The following is a 16,719-nucleotide window of genomic DNA, read 5'->3' on the forward strand; positions in this document are numbered from 1 at the left end:
CCACTCCCCAGGACCCCCTGTGCCCCCCACCCCACTGAACCCCCACCCTGGGGGCCCAGGATGGTTCCCCAGCCCTGAGCCCCCCAAAAGCCCCGCAGAGGGGGGCCTGACTCACCACTGGAAGTACAGGAACACCTGGCCCACCTGCGGAGAGGGAGCGGGGTGGGGGGGGGATCAGCTGGGGGGTCTGACACCCCCAGACCCTTCCCCACGGGGAGAGACCCCCCTGGCTTGGGAGCAGTGGGAGGTGAGAGCCCCCCTGGGAGGGATGGGCTCACACAGATCATTCATCCTTCCTTAATTCCCCGATTTCAGAGGGAAGTGAAACCTCCTCCTCCTCCTCCCACACCCGGCTCTGACCCATTGGAGCTCCAGCCCCAACACCAGGGAGGATTCAGGGAATCTTGGAATAGTTTGGGTGGGAAGGGACCCCAAATCCCCTGCAGTGCCACCCTGCCATGGCAGGGACACTGCCACTGTGCCAGGCTGCTCCAGCCCCAGTGTCCAGCCTGGCCTTGGGCACTGCCAGGGATGCAGGGGCAGCCCCAGCTGCTCTGGCAATTCCAGCCCAGCCAGGAATTCCTCATGGCCAAGATGCCATCCATGGCTGCCCTCTGGCACTGGGAGCCATTCCCTGTGTCCTGTCCATCCCTTGTCCCCAGTCCCTCTGCAGCTCTCCTGCAGTTCTGGACAGCCACTGATCTCTCCTACCTTGGAATATATCCTGGCGTGAAGGAGCCACTTTCTCAGGTTTGCTGGTCACCAGAGCAATCTCTGTGGAGGAAAAAAGCAAAACCTTTGTGCACGGGGGGCTGGGACGGGATGGGATTTAAGGTCCCTTCCCGCCCCATCATTCCCTGATTCCATCCCTGTGCCTCCCGCAGCACGCCAGGCGCTGTCGGGACGAGCCAGCAGCCCGCTGTCCCCGCTGTCCCCGCTGTCCCCGCACCTGGTAGAGCGACAGGTAGAGCACCCTGAGCAGGGCGAACAGCAGGCAGTCGCGCAGGGAGTCGCAGAGCAGCGCGCCCAGCGCCGCCAGCATTCCCAGCAGGCACAGCAGCTCCATGCCCTGCTCCGTGTCCAGCCCCAGGCGCGGCCCCAGCCACAGCAGCGTGGGGACATCGCGGAGCTGCTCCCAGAGCCCCTTCCCGGAGAGCCGCAGCACCCGCCGCGCCGGGAGCAGCCCCTCGCGGCCGTACAGCCCTGCGGAGAGCGGCGCTGGGATCGGCCGCGGGAGCACGGCATTCCCGGGAGCCCGGCATTCCCGGGAGCCTGGCATTCCCGGGGAACACCCGGCATTCCGGGGAGCACCCGGCATTCCCGGGGAGCACCCGGCATTCCCGGGAACCAGGCATTCCCGGGAACACCCGGCATTCCGGGGAACCCGGCACTCCGGGGAACACCCGGCATTCCTGGGAGCCCGGCATTCCCGGGGAGCCTGGCATTCCCGGGGAACACCCGGCATTCCCGGGAACACCCGGCACTCCGGGGAGCCTGGCATTCCCGGGAGCACCGGCACTCCCGGGAGCCCGGCATTCCCGGGAACACCCGGCACTCCGGGGAGCCTGGCATTCCCGGAAGCACCGGCACTCCCGGGAGCCCGGCACTCCGGAGAGCACCCGGCATTCCCGGGGAACACCCGGCATTCCGGGGAACCCGGCACTCCGGGGAACACCCGGCATTCCCGGGGAACACCCGGCACTCCAGGGAACACCCGGCACTCCGGGGGAACACCTGGCATTCCCGGCAACCCGGCATTCCCGGGGAACACCCGGCATTCCGGGGAACCCGGCACTCCGGGGAACACCCGGCATTCCGGGGAAAACCCGGCGTTCCCGGGAAATAACCCTGCCATTCCCAGGAAATAACCCGACATTCCCAGGAAAATACCCCCGGCATTCCCAGGAAATAACCCTGCCATTCCCGAGAAATAACCCCGCCATTCCCGGGAAATAACCCCGCCATTCCCAGGAAAATAACCCCGCCATTCCCGGGGAATAACACCCGGCAGAAAACCCCCACCATTCCCGAGAAATAATCCTGCCATTCCTGGGAAATAACCCTGCCATTCCCGAGAAATAACCCCGCCATTCCCGGGGAATAACCCCGCCATTCCCGTGGAAAAACCTCAGCATTGCCCGGAAAACCCTGACATCCCCAGGAAAAAACCCGGCAGAAACCCTCCATTCCCACGAGAAATAACCCTGCCATTCCCGAGCAATTACCCCGCCATTCCCGAGAAATAACCCTGCCATTCCCGGGGAATAACCCCGCCATTCCCGAGAAATAACCCTGCCATTCCCGGGGAATAACCCCGCCATTCCCGTGGAAAAACCTCAGCATTGCCCGGAAAACCCTGACATCCCCAGGAAAAAACCCGGCAGAAACCCTCCATTCCCAGGAAAAAAAACTTCGACATTCCCAGAAAAAAAAACGTGCCATTCCTGGGGAAAACAAACCCCGGCATTCCCGGGGGGAAAAAAAACAAACCAAACCCGGCATTGCCTAGAAAAAACCCAAAAACCCGCCATTCCCGGGAAAAAAAAAATAAAATCCGGCATTCCCAGGAAAAAGCCGGCAGCCCCAGCCGGGACAAACGCGAGGCCCGGAGTGACCCGGGCCGTCCCGGGCTGGATCCCGGCAGAGCCCAGCTGCGAGCCGGGAGCTGCCGGAGGCACGGGAAGGGACGGGAGGCGGCTCAGGGCACCGGGGCCGCGCCGGGATCGCCGGTGCTCCCGGGAAGGCGAAACGAGGGACGGAAACGGGAGGTGGAGGCGGCGGGAGGAGGGGAATGCCAGCGGGGTGCGGAGGGACCAGCCCGGCTGCGGGAGGGGACGGACCGAGCCCCGAGCCCGCTCCCGGCCCTGTCCCGGCTCTCCTGGCCCCATCCCGGCCCTATCCCGGTTCCCCGGCCCTGTCCCGGTTCCCCAGCCCCACTCCCGGCCCTGTCCCGGTTCCCGCGGCTCCATTCGGGGCCATATCCCGGTTCCCCCGGCTCTGTCCCGGTTCTCTCGGCCCCATTCCCGGCTCTATCCCGGTTCTCCCGGTCCCACTCCCATTCCTGTCCCGGTTCCTACGTAGAGGGAGCCGAAGGCGGCGATGTAGACCGCGGCCAGCCCGGCCAGGAACAGCGCCCGCGGCCGCGCCAGCTCCCCCATGGCGGCCATGGCGGGCCCGGCGGCGCGCGGCGCTGACGTCAGCGGCGCCGTGACGCCACCGGCGCGCGGGGCGCGTCGCGGAGCGCGGGAAGGACGAAAATGGCGGCGGCGATCGGGGGATGAGGAGGGGCTGGTGAGGGGCGGGGACCGGGACCGGGATCGGGACAGAGGTTTGGATGGGCACCGGGACCGGGACAGAGGTTCGGATGGGCACCGGGATCGGGACCGGGACAGAGGTTCGGATGGGCACCGGGATCTGGTCGGGATCACGGTGGAGACTGAGGTCGGGATGGGGACCGGGACCGGCATCAGGGTCGGGATCGAGGTTTGGAAGGGAACCGGGATCACGACTGGAATCACGACTGGGATCGAGGTTTGGATGGGCACCGGGATCGGGTCGGGATCACGGTGGAGATTGAGGTCGGGATGGGGACCGGGATCGGGATGGGGATGGGGATCGGGATGGGGATGGGGATCGGGTCAGGATCACGGTGGAGATTGAGGTTTAGATGGGGACCGGGATCGGGATGGGGATTGAGGATTGGATGGGGACCGGGATCGGGATGGGGATCGGGATCGGGTCAGGATCACGGTGGAGATTGAGGTTTAGATGGGGTCGGGATCGGGATTGGGATCGAGATCTGGATGGGCACCGGGATCGGGATCACGGTCCAGGCTGAGAGCACGGCTGGGGCAGCGATGGGATGGGAATTGGGGTCGGGGTCGGGATCAAGATCGGAATTGAAGCTGGGGGTGGGATCGGGATTGAGGTTGGGACCGGGGCAGAGTTAGGGATGGGAATTGGGGTCGGGGTCAGGCGAGGGGTTGGGATAGGGGATGGGATTGGGGGAGCAGGATCAGGGTTGGGATTGGGGATGGGATTGGGGGGATTGGGGGAGAGGGATCAGGGTTGGGATAGGGGATGGGATTGGGGTGATTGGGGATGGGATTGGGGTGACTGGGGATGGGATTGGGGTGATTAGGGATGGGATTGGGGTGACTGGGGGAGCGGGATCAGGGTTGGGATTGGGTTCCAGGCTGGGGTCAGGTTTGTGGTCAGGATCAGGTCGGGACTGGGATCACAGTCGGAGTGAGAACCAGGGTCAGGGCTGGGGCTGGGATCACAGTCAGGGTCAGGATCAGGATTGGGGCTGGGGTCAGGATTAGGACTGGGGTCAGGATTCAGGCTGGGGTCACAGTCAGGGTCAGGATTGGGGCTGGGGTCAGGATTGGGGCTGGGGTCACAGTCACGGTCAGGACTGGGGTCAGGATTGGGGCTGGGATCACAGCAGGGTCAGGGCTGGGGCTGGGATCACAGCAGGGTCAGGGCTGGGGCTGGGATCACAGCAGGGTCAGGGCTGGGGCTGGGATCACAGCAGGGTCAGGGCTGGGGCTGGGATCACAGCAGGGTCAGGGCTGGGGCTGGGATCACAGCAGGGTCAGGGCTGGGGCTGGGATCACAGCAGGGTCAGGGCTGGGGCTGGGATCACAGCAGGGTCAGGGCTGGGGCTGGGATCACAGCAGGGTCAGGGCTGGGGCTGGGATCACAGCAGGGTCAGGGCTGGGGCTGGGATCACAGCAGGGTCAGGGCTGGGGCTGGGATCACAGCAGGGTCAGGGCTGGGGCTGGGATCACAGCAGGGTCAGGGCTGGGGCTGGGATCACAGCAGGGTCAGGGCTGGGGCTGGGATCACAGCAGGGTCAGGGCTGGGGCTGGGATCACAGCAGGGTCAGGGCTGGGGCTGGGATCACAGCAGGGTCAGGGCTGGGGCTGGGATCACAGCAGGGTCAGGGCTGGGGCTGGGATCACAGCAGGGTCAGGGCTGGGGCTGGGATCACAGCAGGGTCAGGGCTGGGGCTGGGATCACAGCAGGGTCAGGGCTGGGGCTGGGATCACAGCAGGGTCAGGGCTGGGGCTGGGATCACAGCAGGGTCAGGGCTGGGGCTGGGATCACAGCAGGGTCAGGGCTGGGGCTGGGATCACAGCAGGGTCAGGGCTGGGGCTGGGATCACAGCAGGGTCAGGGCTGGGGCTGGGATCACAGCAGGGTCAGGGCTGGGGCTGGGATCACAGCAGGGTCAGGGCTGGGGCTGGGATCACAGCAGGGTCAGGGCTGGGGCTGGGATCACAGCAGGGTCAGGGCTGGGGCTGGGATCACAGCAGGGTCAGGGCTGGGGCTGGGATCACAGCAGGGTCAGGGCTGGGGCTGGGATCACAGCAGGGTCAGGGCTGGGGCTGGGATCACAGCAGGGTCAGGGCTGGGGCTGGGATCACAGCAGGGTCAGGGCTGGGGCTGGGATCACAGCAGGGTCAGGGCTGGGGCTGGGATCACAGCAGGGTCAGGGCTGGGGCTGGGATCACAGCAGGGTCAGGGCTGGGGCTGGGATCACAGCAGGGTCAGGGCTGGGGCTGGGATCACAGCAGGGTCAGGGCTGGGGCTGGGATCACAGCAGGGTCAGGGCTGGGGCTGGGATCACAGCAGGGTCAGGGCTGGGGCTGGGATCACAGCAGGGTCAGGGCTGGGGCTGGGATCACAGCAGGGTCAGGGCTGGGGCTGGGATCACAGCAGGGTCAGGGCTGGGGCTGGGATCACAGCAGGGTCAGGGCTGGGGCTGGGATCACAGCAGGGTCAGGGCTGGGGCTGGGATCACAGTCAGGATCAGGACCAGGCTCGGCAGTGGCGTTGGGATCTGTGTGTCGGCATTGGGGTGTGGATTTTGCAGCCCCAACAATTCCCCGTTGCCTGAGCCGTGTCCCCGTTCCCGCCCAGCTGAGCTGTGACTCCTGCAGAGCTTCCCCTGGGGCCGTCCCCTGCCCTGCAGCCCAGGTCTCTCATTCCCCGAGGACCCCCTCCTGCAGAGCTGGGGGCTTCCAGGCCCCCTGCGGGCTGTCTGCAGCAGGATCCCACCATGGAAGAGGTGGATTCCCGCTTCCTGCACCTGCTGCAGCCCATCCGTGACCTCACCAAGAACTGGGAGGTGGACGTGGCTGCCCAGCTGGGCGAGTACCTGGAGGAGGTAACAGGGTCACCCCAGGGCCCCTCGTGTCCCCTGCCCCTCCTGTTCTCTCTCCTTTTATCCCTCCTTTTCTCTCTCCTTTTGTCCCTCCTTTTCTCTCTCCTTTTATCCCTCCTTTCTTCTCCTTTTATCCCTCCTTTTCTCTCTCCTTTTGTCCCTCCTTTTCTCTCTCCTTTTATCCCTCCTTTCTTCTCCTTTTATCCCTCCTTTCTTCTCCTTTTATCCCTCCTTTTCTCTCTCCTTTTATCCCTCCTTTTCTCTCTCCTTTTATCCCTCTCTTTCCCCTCCTTTTCCTCCCTCCTTTTCTCTCTCCTTTTATCCCTCCTTTCTTCTCCTTTTCATCCCTCCTTTTCTCTCTCCTTTTATCCCTCCTTTTCTCTCTCCTTTTATCCCTCTCTTTCCTCTCCTTTTCATCCCTCCCTTTATCCTTCTCTTTCCCCTCCTTTTCCTCCCTCCTTTTCTCTCTCCTTTTATCCCTCTTTTCTTCTCCTTTTCATCCCTCCTTTTCTCTCTCCTTTTATCCCTCTTTTCTTCTCCTTTTCATCCCTCCTTTTCTCTCTCCTTTTATCCTTCTCTTTCTCCTCCTTTTCTGCCTCTTTTTATTCCTTGTCTTCTCTCTCCTTTTTCTTTCTTTTCTTCCTTTTATCCTTCTCTTTCCCCTCCTTTTCCTCCCTCCTTTTGTCTCTCCTTTTATCCTTCTCTTTCCCCTCCTTTTCATTCCTCCTTTTCTCTCTCCTTTTATCCCTCCTTTCTTCTCCTTTTCATCCCTCCTTTTCTCTCTCCTTTTATCCTTCTCTTTCCCCTCCTTTTCCTCCCTCCTTTTCTCTCTCCTTTTATCCCTCCTTTCTTCTCCTTTTCATCCCTCCTTTTCTCTCTCCTTTTATCCTTCTCTTTCCCCTCCTTTTCATCCCTCCTTTTGTCTGTCCTTTTGTCCTTCTCTTTCCCCTCCTTTTCATCCCTCCTTTTGTCTCTCCTTTTATCCTTCTCTTTCCCCTCCTTTTCATTCCTCCTTTTCTCTCTCCTTTTATCCCTCCTTTCTTCTCCTTTTCATCCCTCCTTTTCTCTCTCCTTTTATCCTTCTCTTTCCCCTCCTTTTCCTCCCTCCTTTTCTCTCTCCCTTTATCCCTCTTTTCTTCTCCTTTTCATCCCTCCTTTTCTTTCTTCTTTTTCCTCCTTTTATTGCTCTCTTTCTCCTTCCTTTTCTCTTTCTCTTTCCTCCTTTTCTTCCTTTCCTCCCTCCCTTTCTTCTCTCCTTTTCCCTCCTTTTGTTCCTCTCCTTCCCCTCCTTTTCTCCTTTTCCCTCCTTTTATTCCTCTCTTTCTCCCTCCTTTTCTTCCTCTTTTTATTCCTCCTTTCCTCTCTGTTTTTCCTCCTTTTCTTCCTTTCCTCTCTCATTTTTCCTCCTTTTATCCCTCTCTTTCCCCCTCCTTTTCTCCTTTTTCCTCCTTTTATTGCTCTCTTTCTCCCTCCTTTTCTTCCTCTTTTTATTCCTCCTTTCCTCTCTCTTTTTCCTCCTTTTCTCCCTTTCCTCTCTCATTTTTCCTCCTGTTATCCCTCTCTTTCCCCCTCCTTTTCCCCCTGTTTTTATCCCTCCTTTCTCCCCCCACAGCCCCATTTTCCCGGCTCAATCCCGGGGCCATCCAGCCGGGGTGGTGGCCCTGGGGACAATGACACCTTTCCCAGGCTCTGTGCCACCCCCTCATCCCTGTCCCTGTGCACCCCAAACCCTGCCAGGCCCAGCCTCTCCTCCCTGCCCGTGAGGAGCAGATTATTCATGGAGAATTCCCAAAACCTCACAGTTTTACACAATTGTGTGCAAACACTGAAATAAGTTGTGCTCACTTAAAGCCATGAAATAGAAATGGCATTGCTGAGAGAGAGATTGAACTAGAAACAAGTGCAAACACTGAAATAAGTTGTGCTCACTTAAAGCCATGAAACAGAAATGGCATTGCTGAGACAGAGATTGAACTAGAAACAAGTTTCAAAATACGGCCTTGCAAAAGAATTTTAAAGAATTAAAACTTTAATTCAATTAAAAATTTAACTTTAGAGAATTAAAACAGGGAAAGATGCATGGTAGCAAGACCACGTGGAGTGAAAATAGAAGTGATGAACGTTAGAATTAACAGCGGAGTGAAAAATATTTATAAGGTGTAACCAAAAAATGAGTTAGCTTTTAATGGAAAATAAGTTAGCTGGGTTTCACATCTCTTATGTCCCACCCTGCATGGAGACTGAACTTAAAGCCATGAAATAGAAATGGCATTGCTGAGAGAGAGATTGAACTAGAAACAAGTGCAAACACTGAAATAAGTTGTGCTCACTTAAAGCCATAAAATATAAATGGTATTGTTGAGAGATTGAACTAGAAACAAGTGCAAACACTGAAATAAGTTGTGCTCACTTAAAGCCATGAAACAGAAATGGCATTGCTGAGACAGAGATTGAACTAGAAACAAGTTTCAAAATACGGCCTTGCAAAAGAATTTTAAAGAATTAAAACTTTAATTCAATTAAAAATTTAACTTTAGAGAATTAAAACAGGGAAAGATGCATGGTAGCAAGACCACGTGGAGTGAAAATAGAAGTGATGAACGTTAGAATTAACAGCGGAGTGAAAAATATTTATAAGGTGTAACCAAAAAATGAGTTAGCTTTTAATGGAAAATAAGTTAGCTGGGTTTCACATCTCTTATGTCCCACCCTGCATGGAGACTGATAGCAGAATAAAGCCTTTTCAAGAACCCCTCAGATATGTAGAAGGTGAATTGAACCCCCTGCCCCTGCAGCTGGACCAGATCTGCATTTCCTTCGACAACGGCAGGACCACCATGAACTTCATGGAGGCAGCGCTGCTGATCCAGGGCTCTGCCTGCATCTACAGCAGGAAGGTGAGCACACAGCTGGCCCCTGCCCCCTCCCCATCCCACCCCAGGACCCCTGAGCAGCCCCTGGGGTCGCCCCGGAATCCCCCCTGGGGTTGTTGGTGGGGACGAAAGGATTTCGGCTGGTCGTTCCGAAATTGGGTCCTTTTGGAGGTGTTGGCAGCCCCAGGGAACGGCAGGAAAATTCTGCTGTTCTCCATTTCTCCAAAATGAGATCCTGTTTTGTCACAAAATCCTGGGATGTTGGAGCTTTTTGACCACGGAGTCCCGGAATGTTTTGGGTGGGAGGGGACCTCAAAGCCCATCCAGTGCCACCGTGGATGGGTGCCAGCCCATCCACTGTCCCAGGCTGCTCCAGCTCCAGGGATTTCCCCCAGTCTGGCCTGCAGAAAAAAGGGAAAAGAGCACCAAACCCCCGTGGAATTCACCTCCATAGTGGGAGGGGGCAGTCCCTTGGGTGGAGGGGCTTTCCCAGGAGCTGCTCCCCCCTTTCCCAGCCCCAGCTGCTGTTTTCCAGGTGGAATACCTGTACATGCTGGTCTGCCAGACACTGGACTGCATCTCCAAGAAAAAGTGAGTGGGATTTCCCCTTCCCAGAGGGGAATTTTCCCTTCCCAGAAGGGAATTAGTCCTGCAGAACCCCTGCTCTGGGTCTGTGCTGGTGCTGCCCTGATCCTGGGCCATCCCCACTCCCATCCCTGCCCTGGGAGGTGCATCCCAGGCCTAGGAATGCCATGACAGGGATAACACACAAAACCAGGGATGGTTTTCCTGCTGGTTCATGGGGATTCAGGAGTCCAGAGGAGCCTGGCAGAGCCTTTTCCAAAAGGAAAATCCCTTCGGAATGTGCTGCCAGCTCCTTTGGACTTTCACACTGACACAAACAAGAAGGGAAACCCCGTTGTTTTTTGGGATTTTCCCACCTGGAGGGGCCACAGCAGGGCTGGAGGGACCCTTTGCCACCATTCCATGGATCCTGAGCCCGTTTTTCCCTAGGAAGGAGAAGCTCCCCACTTCCCTGGGCCCCAACGGCCGCGATGCCGACGCCACCTTCACGGACAAGGAGGAGGAGGTGAGGAGGGCTCTGTGCTCCCTGCCCTGCTCCAGGGGGTCCCTCGGTGTCCCTGCCAGCTGGGGTGACACTGAGGGGGCTTTCCTGCAGTTCCTGTCCCTGGATGACATCCCAGAGACCAGCCAGGCCAGCGTGGACATGAGGAGGGACCAGCAGCCTGCTGTAAGAGGAACCAGTTGCATTTTATGCCTCCTTTTGTTTCTCTTTTTCCTCCTTTTGTTTCTTGGTTTATCTCTCCTTCCTCCTTTTCTCCCTCCTTTTTTTCCTTCCTCTTTTTATCCCTGTCTTTCCCCCTCCTTTTCTTTTTCTCTCTCTCTTTTATCCCCCCTTTTTCTCCTCTTTTTCTCTCTCCTTTTCTTCCCCTTATCCCCCTTTCTATCCCTCCCTTTCATGTTTCTTTTCTCCTTGTTTTTATTCCTCCTTTTCCCCCCTCTTTTTACTGTTCTTTTTATCCCTGCCTTTCCCACTCCTTTTCTCTCTCCTTTTGCCTCATTTTCTTCCTTTTATCCCTCTTTCTCCCTCCTTTTCCTCCTTTTCTCCCCTGCATGGCACCATTTTCCCGGGTCAATCCCGGGGCCATCCAGCCGGGGTGGTGGCCCTGGGGACAATGACACCTTTCCCAGGCTCTGTGCCACTTGCCTGTCCCTTCCCAGGCCGTGAACATCGTTCCCCTGACCCCGATGTCCCTGGTGCCCCCGGAAGAGGGGGAGAAGAAGGAAAACCCCCTCCTGAGGTGCCACTCCTGGGATTGTCCCGTGTCCCCTCCCCTGGGTGGGATTGTCCCGTGTCCCCTCCCCTGCTGGGATTGTCCCGTGTCCTCTCCCTCAGGTGGAATTGTCCCGCGTCCCCTCCCCTGCTCCAGTCCCTGGGTGGGATTGTCCCGTGTCCCCTCTCCTGCTGGGATTGTCCCGTGTCCCCTCCCTTGGGAGGGATTGTCCCGTGTCCCCTCCCTGCTCCAGCCGGGGTCCCTCAGCACAAACACGCGATCCTGCTGGGATCTGTGGAGGGGCAGGAAGCTCCTGGGATGTGCAGGGCCAGTCCCGCGCTGCTGGGCGGGCCGGGGTGGCGCTGGGCGGGCCCGGGGGACGCTGGGGACAGTGGCCTGCCGGTGTCGCGCAGCCGGCGCGGCGAGGTGCTGGCCAGCCGCAGGGATTTCCGGATGAACACCTCCACCCCGCACGCCTGCGGCGCCTTCCTGCTGGAGCTGGCCGGGCTCTCCCCCACCCACCCGCAGCAGGAGCAGCGCCTGGGGACCGCCACAGGTACGTGGTGGCTCCGGGGTGCCTGTGTCACTGTCACTGCCCGGACTCACCTGTCACTGTCCCCGGCAGTGGCTCCACGATCCAGCCCCGCGGAGCGTCCGAGCTCTGGCACGGCCCTGGCGCGGGCGCTGAGCTTCTGCGAGGAGGCAGGTGAGGGGTGGCACCTGCCAGGGGTGTCCTGGGCTCCCCGTGCCCATCCAGGACGCTGGAGAGGAGGCTGAGGGGTGAATTCGTCCCTCAGGACTGGGCTGTGCTGCCAGGGAACAGGGACAGGAGGAGAGGGAACGGCCTCAGCCTGAGCTCAGGGTGGATTTTGGGGAAATTCCTCCTGGAAAGGGCTGTGCAGCCCTGGCACAGGGGCTGGGTGGGGTCCCTGTCCCTGGAGGGGTTTAACGTCCCTGTGGATGTGGCACTTGGGGACACAGGCAGTGGTGGCCCTGGCAGTGCTGGGAATGGTTGGATTTGGGCTCTGAGGGATTTTCCTACCCAACTAACTGCACCATTCCCTGCTCCTGCCCTCTGCTGCCCCTTGGCCCTGGCAGGAGAAGCTCCTGGGGAGATTCCTTGGCAGACAGGGTGGGAATGGGGGGTCCTGGAAGCTTCTCCAGCCTCTGCCCATTCCCACCCCTCCATGTGCTGCAGGACCTGAGGATGACGATGTTCCTGCAGCCCTGGAGGATGACATGGAAGTGACCCCGGTCCCTAAAGAACACATCGTGGCTCAGAGGGTCTGTGTGGGCAGGGGCTTGGGGGGCTGCCTGTGCCCCTTCCCTGGATCCCCCCAGCCCTTCCCTGCCCCCCAGTTCCTCACTGTCCCTCTCGGTGTCCCCAGAGCACGCCCCAGACCCGGGGGTACGTCCTGCGGGAGAGACCCCCCAGCCCGGACCCCAAAGCCCTCAGCAAGGTAAGGGGGGGCCTGGAGCCAGGGAGATCCCAAATCTGAGCCAGGGAAATCCCAAATCCGGGCAGGATGGGACTTTATGGGGTGTCCCAGAGCCCCTGCCCATCCTCACCCCTGTGCCAGGAGGAGCCCAGCCCGTGGCAGAGCCTCGACCCCTTCGGAGACTCTGAGGAGAAGCCCTTCAGGAAAGGTATTTTTGGGGGAAAATGGGCAGCTCCAGGGGAGCAGGGACAGCGTGGCCCGTGGTGGGTCACTCCTGGCCACGTGTCCCTCAGTGTCCCCAGCCCCACAGCAGGTCATTCCCAGCCCCATGGGAGGGTCACTCCTGGCCACGTGTCCCTCAGTGTCCCCAGTCCCACAGAGGGATATTCCTGGCCCCACAGGGGGACATTCCCAGCTCATGGAGGGTCATTCCCAGTCCCACAGGGGGGTCATTCCCAGCCACATGTCCCCATGTCCCCATCCCCATGGCAGGTCCTTGCCAGCCCCACATCCCCATGTCCCCATCCCCATGGCAGGTCCTTCCCAGCCCCACATCTCCATGTCCCCATCCCCATGGCAGGTCCTTCCCAGCCCCACAATGGATCACTCCCAGCCACACTGGACATCCTCAAGTGTCCCTGTGCCCATGCTGGGTCATTCCAGCCCCACAACATCCAGAGGAGCCCCTTCCCCTTCCCAGCCCCTCGTGGTGGCCACACGGCCAGTGTCACCCGTGTCACCTGCAGGGAGGCCCTTCCAGGTGCCACACGGCCTGGATGAGGTGACTGGAGGCAAGAGGAAGAGGAGGGGCCCGAGGAAGCTCCAGGATTTCACCAGATGGTTCTCTGCAGCCTGTGAGTGATTCCTGTGGGAATGGGATCCAAAAGGATTTAAAAGCCTTTAGCAGAAGTTAAAAACCTTTAACAGCCCTGTGCATGTGGCACTTGGGGACATGGGCAGGGGTGGCCTTGGCAGTGCTGGGGAGGACTCGATGGGCTCAGAGGGCTTTTCCAACTTTGATAAATCCCTGGAATTTCCACCCAATGATTATTCCTGATCTGCTCCCCCAGACAACAACGTCACGGAGGGCCGGAAAAGCAGGAGGAGGGGCCCCACCTTTGCAGGTGAGGGGACACGGGCAGGGACACATTCCCTGTCCTGGGGGACACCAGGGACTGGATCCTGCAGTGGGGAGGGCATGGAGGGGAAGGACACCCCAAAACTGGGGGGAATGGACACCAGGGACTGGATCCTGCAGTGAGGAATGGACACCAGGGACTGGATCCTGCAGTGGGGAGGGCATGGAGGGGAAGGACACCCCAAAACTGGGGCAATGGACACCAGGCTCCTGCAAAGGAGAAGGGCCTGGGCTGCCTTGGGGGGGTTCTGCTTTGGGGGGGTGCAGAGGGGCCATCCCAAATCCCTGTTCCCAATCCCTGCAGACCTGGAGGTGCTGTACTGGCGGCATTTCAAGGAGCGGCTGGTGGCGCGCAGGAAGCTCCAGAGCCGGGGGGTGAGTGGGGTGGGGGCTAAACCGGGGGGCCGGGGGGCTCCAGCACCCCCTTGCCGTGCTCTGGGGGTGCTCAGGGCAGTTCCTCCCCCAGGTGCTGCTGAGGGAGTCGGAGCCAGAGCTGGAGCAGGAGCGCGGGGCCGACAGCGAGGAAGGGGAAGGTGCTGGAACCCAAAACCCCAAATCCCCCCTGCCTGGGGAGCCTTTCTTTCCCTCCTGGGGGTCTGGGAGAGTCCCAGAAGGTTGTGGGGGGGTCTCAGGGGGCACTGAGGGGGTCTCAGGGGACACTGAGTGGTGTCCCCATCCTGGCAGACGATTTTGTGGAGCATGAGGACATGGAGCCTGAGGCGCCAGAGGAGCTGGAGGAGGAAATCCTGGGTGAGCTGCTGATCCTTCCCTCCCCAATCCCCAGCCCATCCGTCCCCACTCTGTCCCCTGTCCCTCCCATGGGGGCGGCTGGGTGACCCCTTTTCCCACAGACCCCCCTGAACCTGGCTACGAGGAGCTGGTGCGCAGGAACGTGGTAGGTGCTGCTGCGGGGACCTGGGGGTCACTCCAGACAGTCAAGGGGTCCCCAGGAGGCTTGGGGGCGTCCCCAGGGGGCTTGGGGGTGTCCCCAGGGGGCTTGGGCGTGTCCCCATTGCTGTCCCCGTCCCCAGGAGCTGTTCATGGCCAGCTCCCAGAAGTTCGCGCAGGAGACGGAGCTGTCGCAGCGCATCCGGCAGTGGGAGGAGCGCATAGAGCCGCTGCTGCAGGAGCAGGCACGGAACCGGGCTGGGCTGGGGGGCACTGCCTGGGCTGGGGGGCACTGCCTGAGCTGGGGGGCACTGCCTGGGCTGGGGGGCACTGCCTGGGCTGGGCAGGGATACCACCCCAGAGCACCCCATACCCACCCCAGAGTCCCCTGCCCACACTTGAGCCTCCCCTGAACACTCTCCACCCCTGCCCCTCCCTGTCCCCTCTTACCTGCAGTTCTGTGCCCGTTCCATGTCCATGGGTAGTGGCTGGCACTGACAGGTGACACTCCCTGACCCTGGCTGTCCCCTCACTGTCCCCCAGGAGAGCTGTGTCCCATTCCATGTCCATGGGTAGGGGCTGACACTGACCAGTGACCCTCACTGTTCCCCAGGAGAGCTGTGTCCCATTCCATGTCCGAGCCCACGGGCTGGCACTGACCGGTGACACTCCCTGACCCTCACTGTCCCCCAGGAGAGCCGTGTCCCATTCCATGTCTGAGCCCACAGGCTGGCACTGACCAGTGACACTCCCTGACCCTGGCTGTCCCCTCGCTGTCCCCCAGGAGGGCCGTGTCCCATTCCATGTACGCGCCCACGGGCTGGCACTGGCCAGTGACCCTGGCTGTCCCCTCACTGTCCCCCAGGAGAGCTGTGTCCCATTCCATGTCCGCGCCCACGGGCTGGCACTGACCGATGACACTCCCTGACCCTTGCTGTCCCCCAGGACAGCTGTGTCCCATTCCATGTCCGAGCCCACACGCTGGCACTGACCAGTGACCCTCCCTGACCCTGGCTGTCCCCTCCCTGTCCCCCAGGAGAGCCGTGTCCCATTCCATGTCCGAGCCCACGGGCTGGCACTGACCAGTGACACTCCCTGACTCTCACTGTCCCCCAGGACAGCCGTGTCCCATTCCATGTCCAAGCCCACGGGCTGGCACTGACCAGTGACCCTCCCTGACCCTGGCTGTCCCCTCCCTGTCCCCCAGGAGAGCCGTGTCGCGTTCGATGTCCGCGCCTACGGGCAGCAGCTGACCGAGCGCTGCGCGGAGCTGGGCCAGTGGCACTCCCTGGCCAGCCTGGTGGCCGGGCAGCCGCCGTTCGAGGTGTGCCGCTACCTGCTGGCCTCGCTGCAGCTGGTAAGGCTTTGGGGGCTCCCTGGGGGGGGGTCGCTGGGTGTGCCAGGCCCCCCTGCCACCCGCTGTCCCCTCCCCAGGCCAACGACGAGGAGGTGGAGCTGGCGCAGGAGCCGGGGCTGGAGGCGGCGCTGGACACGGCGCGGCTGCGGCTGATCTCGGCCCGCCCGGCGCACGAGAGGTTCCAGCAGCTCCAGCTGCCCTCCCAGAGAGACCCCGGCCCCCAATAAACCCCCCCTTTGCTAAGGAGAGGCCTCTGACCTAGGGGTGTAATGGGGGTGGGGGGGTCATGGGATTCGGCTGCACAGGGATTGTGGGGAGGGGCCTGGGGGGCTGCAGGGGTGGGGGTGTCACTTCAGTCAGCTGCACAGGGACCCCCAGCCATGGAGAGGGGCCTGGGGGGCTGCAGGGGTGGGGCGGTCACTTCAGTCACCTGCACAGGGACCCCCAGCCATGGGGAGGGGCCTGGGGGGCTGCAGGGGCAGGGAGAGGCTCTGGGGGGGTCCCTCTGCCCACCTACCTTGTCTCCCTTTGGGAAGGGGTCACTTCACTCACCTCTGCAGAGCCCCCCCCCCCATGGGACACTCCTGGGGGGGCTGCAGGGGTCCCTCCCTGCCATGTGACACTGCTGGGGGGCAGTGGGGTCTGGTGGGGGTCCCTCCACCCACCCACGTTCTCCCCCTCACAGGACACACCTGGGGGTCACTCCACATGGCCACTCAAAACCTTCCTCATCCCAGACCATTCCTGGGGGACACTGCGGGCTGTCAGGTGTCCCCTCCCTGCCATGGGACATCCCTTGGGGGATGTGGGCTCTGTCTGTCTCACAGGACACACCTCAGGGACACTGGAGATGTCAGATGTCCCTCTCTGTGTGTCACCCCTGCAGGGTATGGGCTCTGTCCCTCCCACAGGACACACCTGGGGGACACTGGAGATGTCAGCTGTCCCCCTCTGTGTGCCACCCCTGCAGGGTGTGGGCTCTGTCCCTCCCACAGGACACACCTGGGGGACACCTGTCCCCTTCTATGTGACACTGGAGGTGTCAGATGTCCCTCTC

At 60.8% G+C, this 16,719-nt stretch overlaps 2 protein-coding genes and 1 long non-coding RNA gene across 3 annotated transcripts in view; 1 reads left to right on the forward strand and 2 right to left on the reverse strand.

The window, feature by feature from the left end:
* The window catches only part of LMF2 (lipase maturation factor 2), an 11,494-nt gene extending 10,199 nt beyond the window's left edge, over nt 1–1,295 (reverse strand). The window contains exons 1-2 of the mRNA XM_041405587.1: nt 950–1,295; nt 116–144 (exon numbers count right to left, since the gene is read on the reverse strand). Coding sequence (XP_041261521.1) covers nt 116–144; nt 950–1,279 — 359 coding nt within the window. The 5' untranslated portion in view covers nt 1,280–1,295. The remainder of the gene's footprint in view (nt 1–115; nt 145–949) is intronic.
* A 1,939-nt stretch (nt 1,296–3,234) lies between these two features.
* Nucleotides 3,235–15,953, forward strand: NCAPH2 (non-SMC condensin II complex subunit H2). The gene is given in 21 exon segments (XM_041405586.1): nt 3,235–3,291; nt 5,928–6,174; nt 8,967–9,068; nt 9,580–9,635; nt 10,059–10,134; nt 10,225–10,296; nt 10,788–10,867; nt 11,254–11,396; nt 11,466–11,546; nt 12,039–12,124; nt 12,229–12,300; nt 12,421–12,487; nt 13,026–13,133; nt 13,350–13,403; nt 13,722–13,792; nt 13,884–13,950; nt 14,102–14,167; nt 14,269–14,312; nt 14,449–14,550; nt 15,513–15,663; nt 15,666–15,953. Coding segments are annotated over 20 exon segments (1,830 nt in total). The 5' UTR covers nt 3,235–3,291; nt 5,928–6,066; the 3' UTR covers nt 15,890–15,953.
* Nucleotides 9,056–13,841, reverse strand: LOC121336445. Its single transcript, XR_005952753.1, has 4 exons — nt 13,724–13,841; nt 13,020–13,144; nt 11,447–11,649; nt 9,056–9,445 (listed from the first exon to the last, which is right to left on the reverse strand). It is a non-coding gene; the product is annotated as an uncharacterized LOC121336445 (long non-coding RNA).
* Nucleotides 15,954–16,719: the final 766 nt, after the last annotated feature.

The sequence above is a fragment of the Onychostruthus taczanowskii genome, unplaced genomic scaffold (genome assembly GCF_017590055.1).
Source record: "Onychostruthus taczanowskii isolate IOZ18803 unplaced genomic scaffold, ASM1759005v1 scaffold235, whole genome shotgun sequence".
NCBI lineage: Eukaryota > Metazoa > Chordata > Aves > Passeriformes > Passeridae > Onychostruthus > Onychostruthus taczanowskii.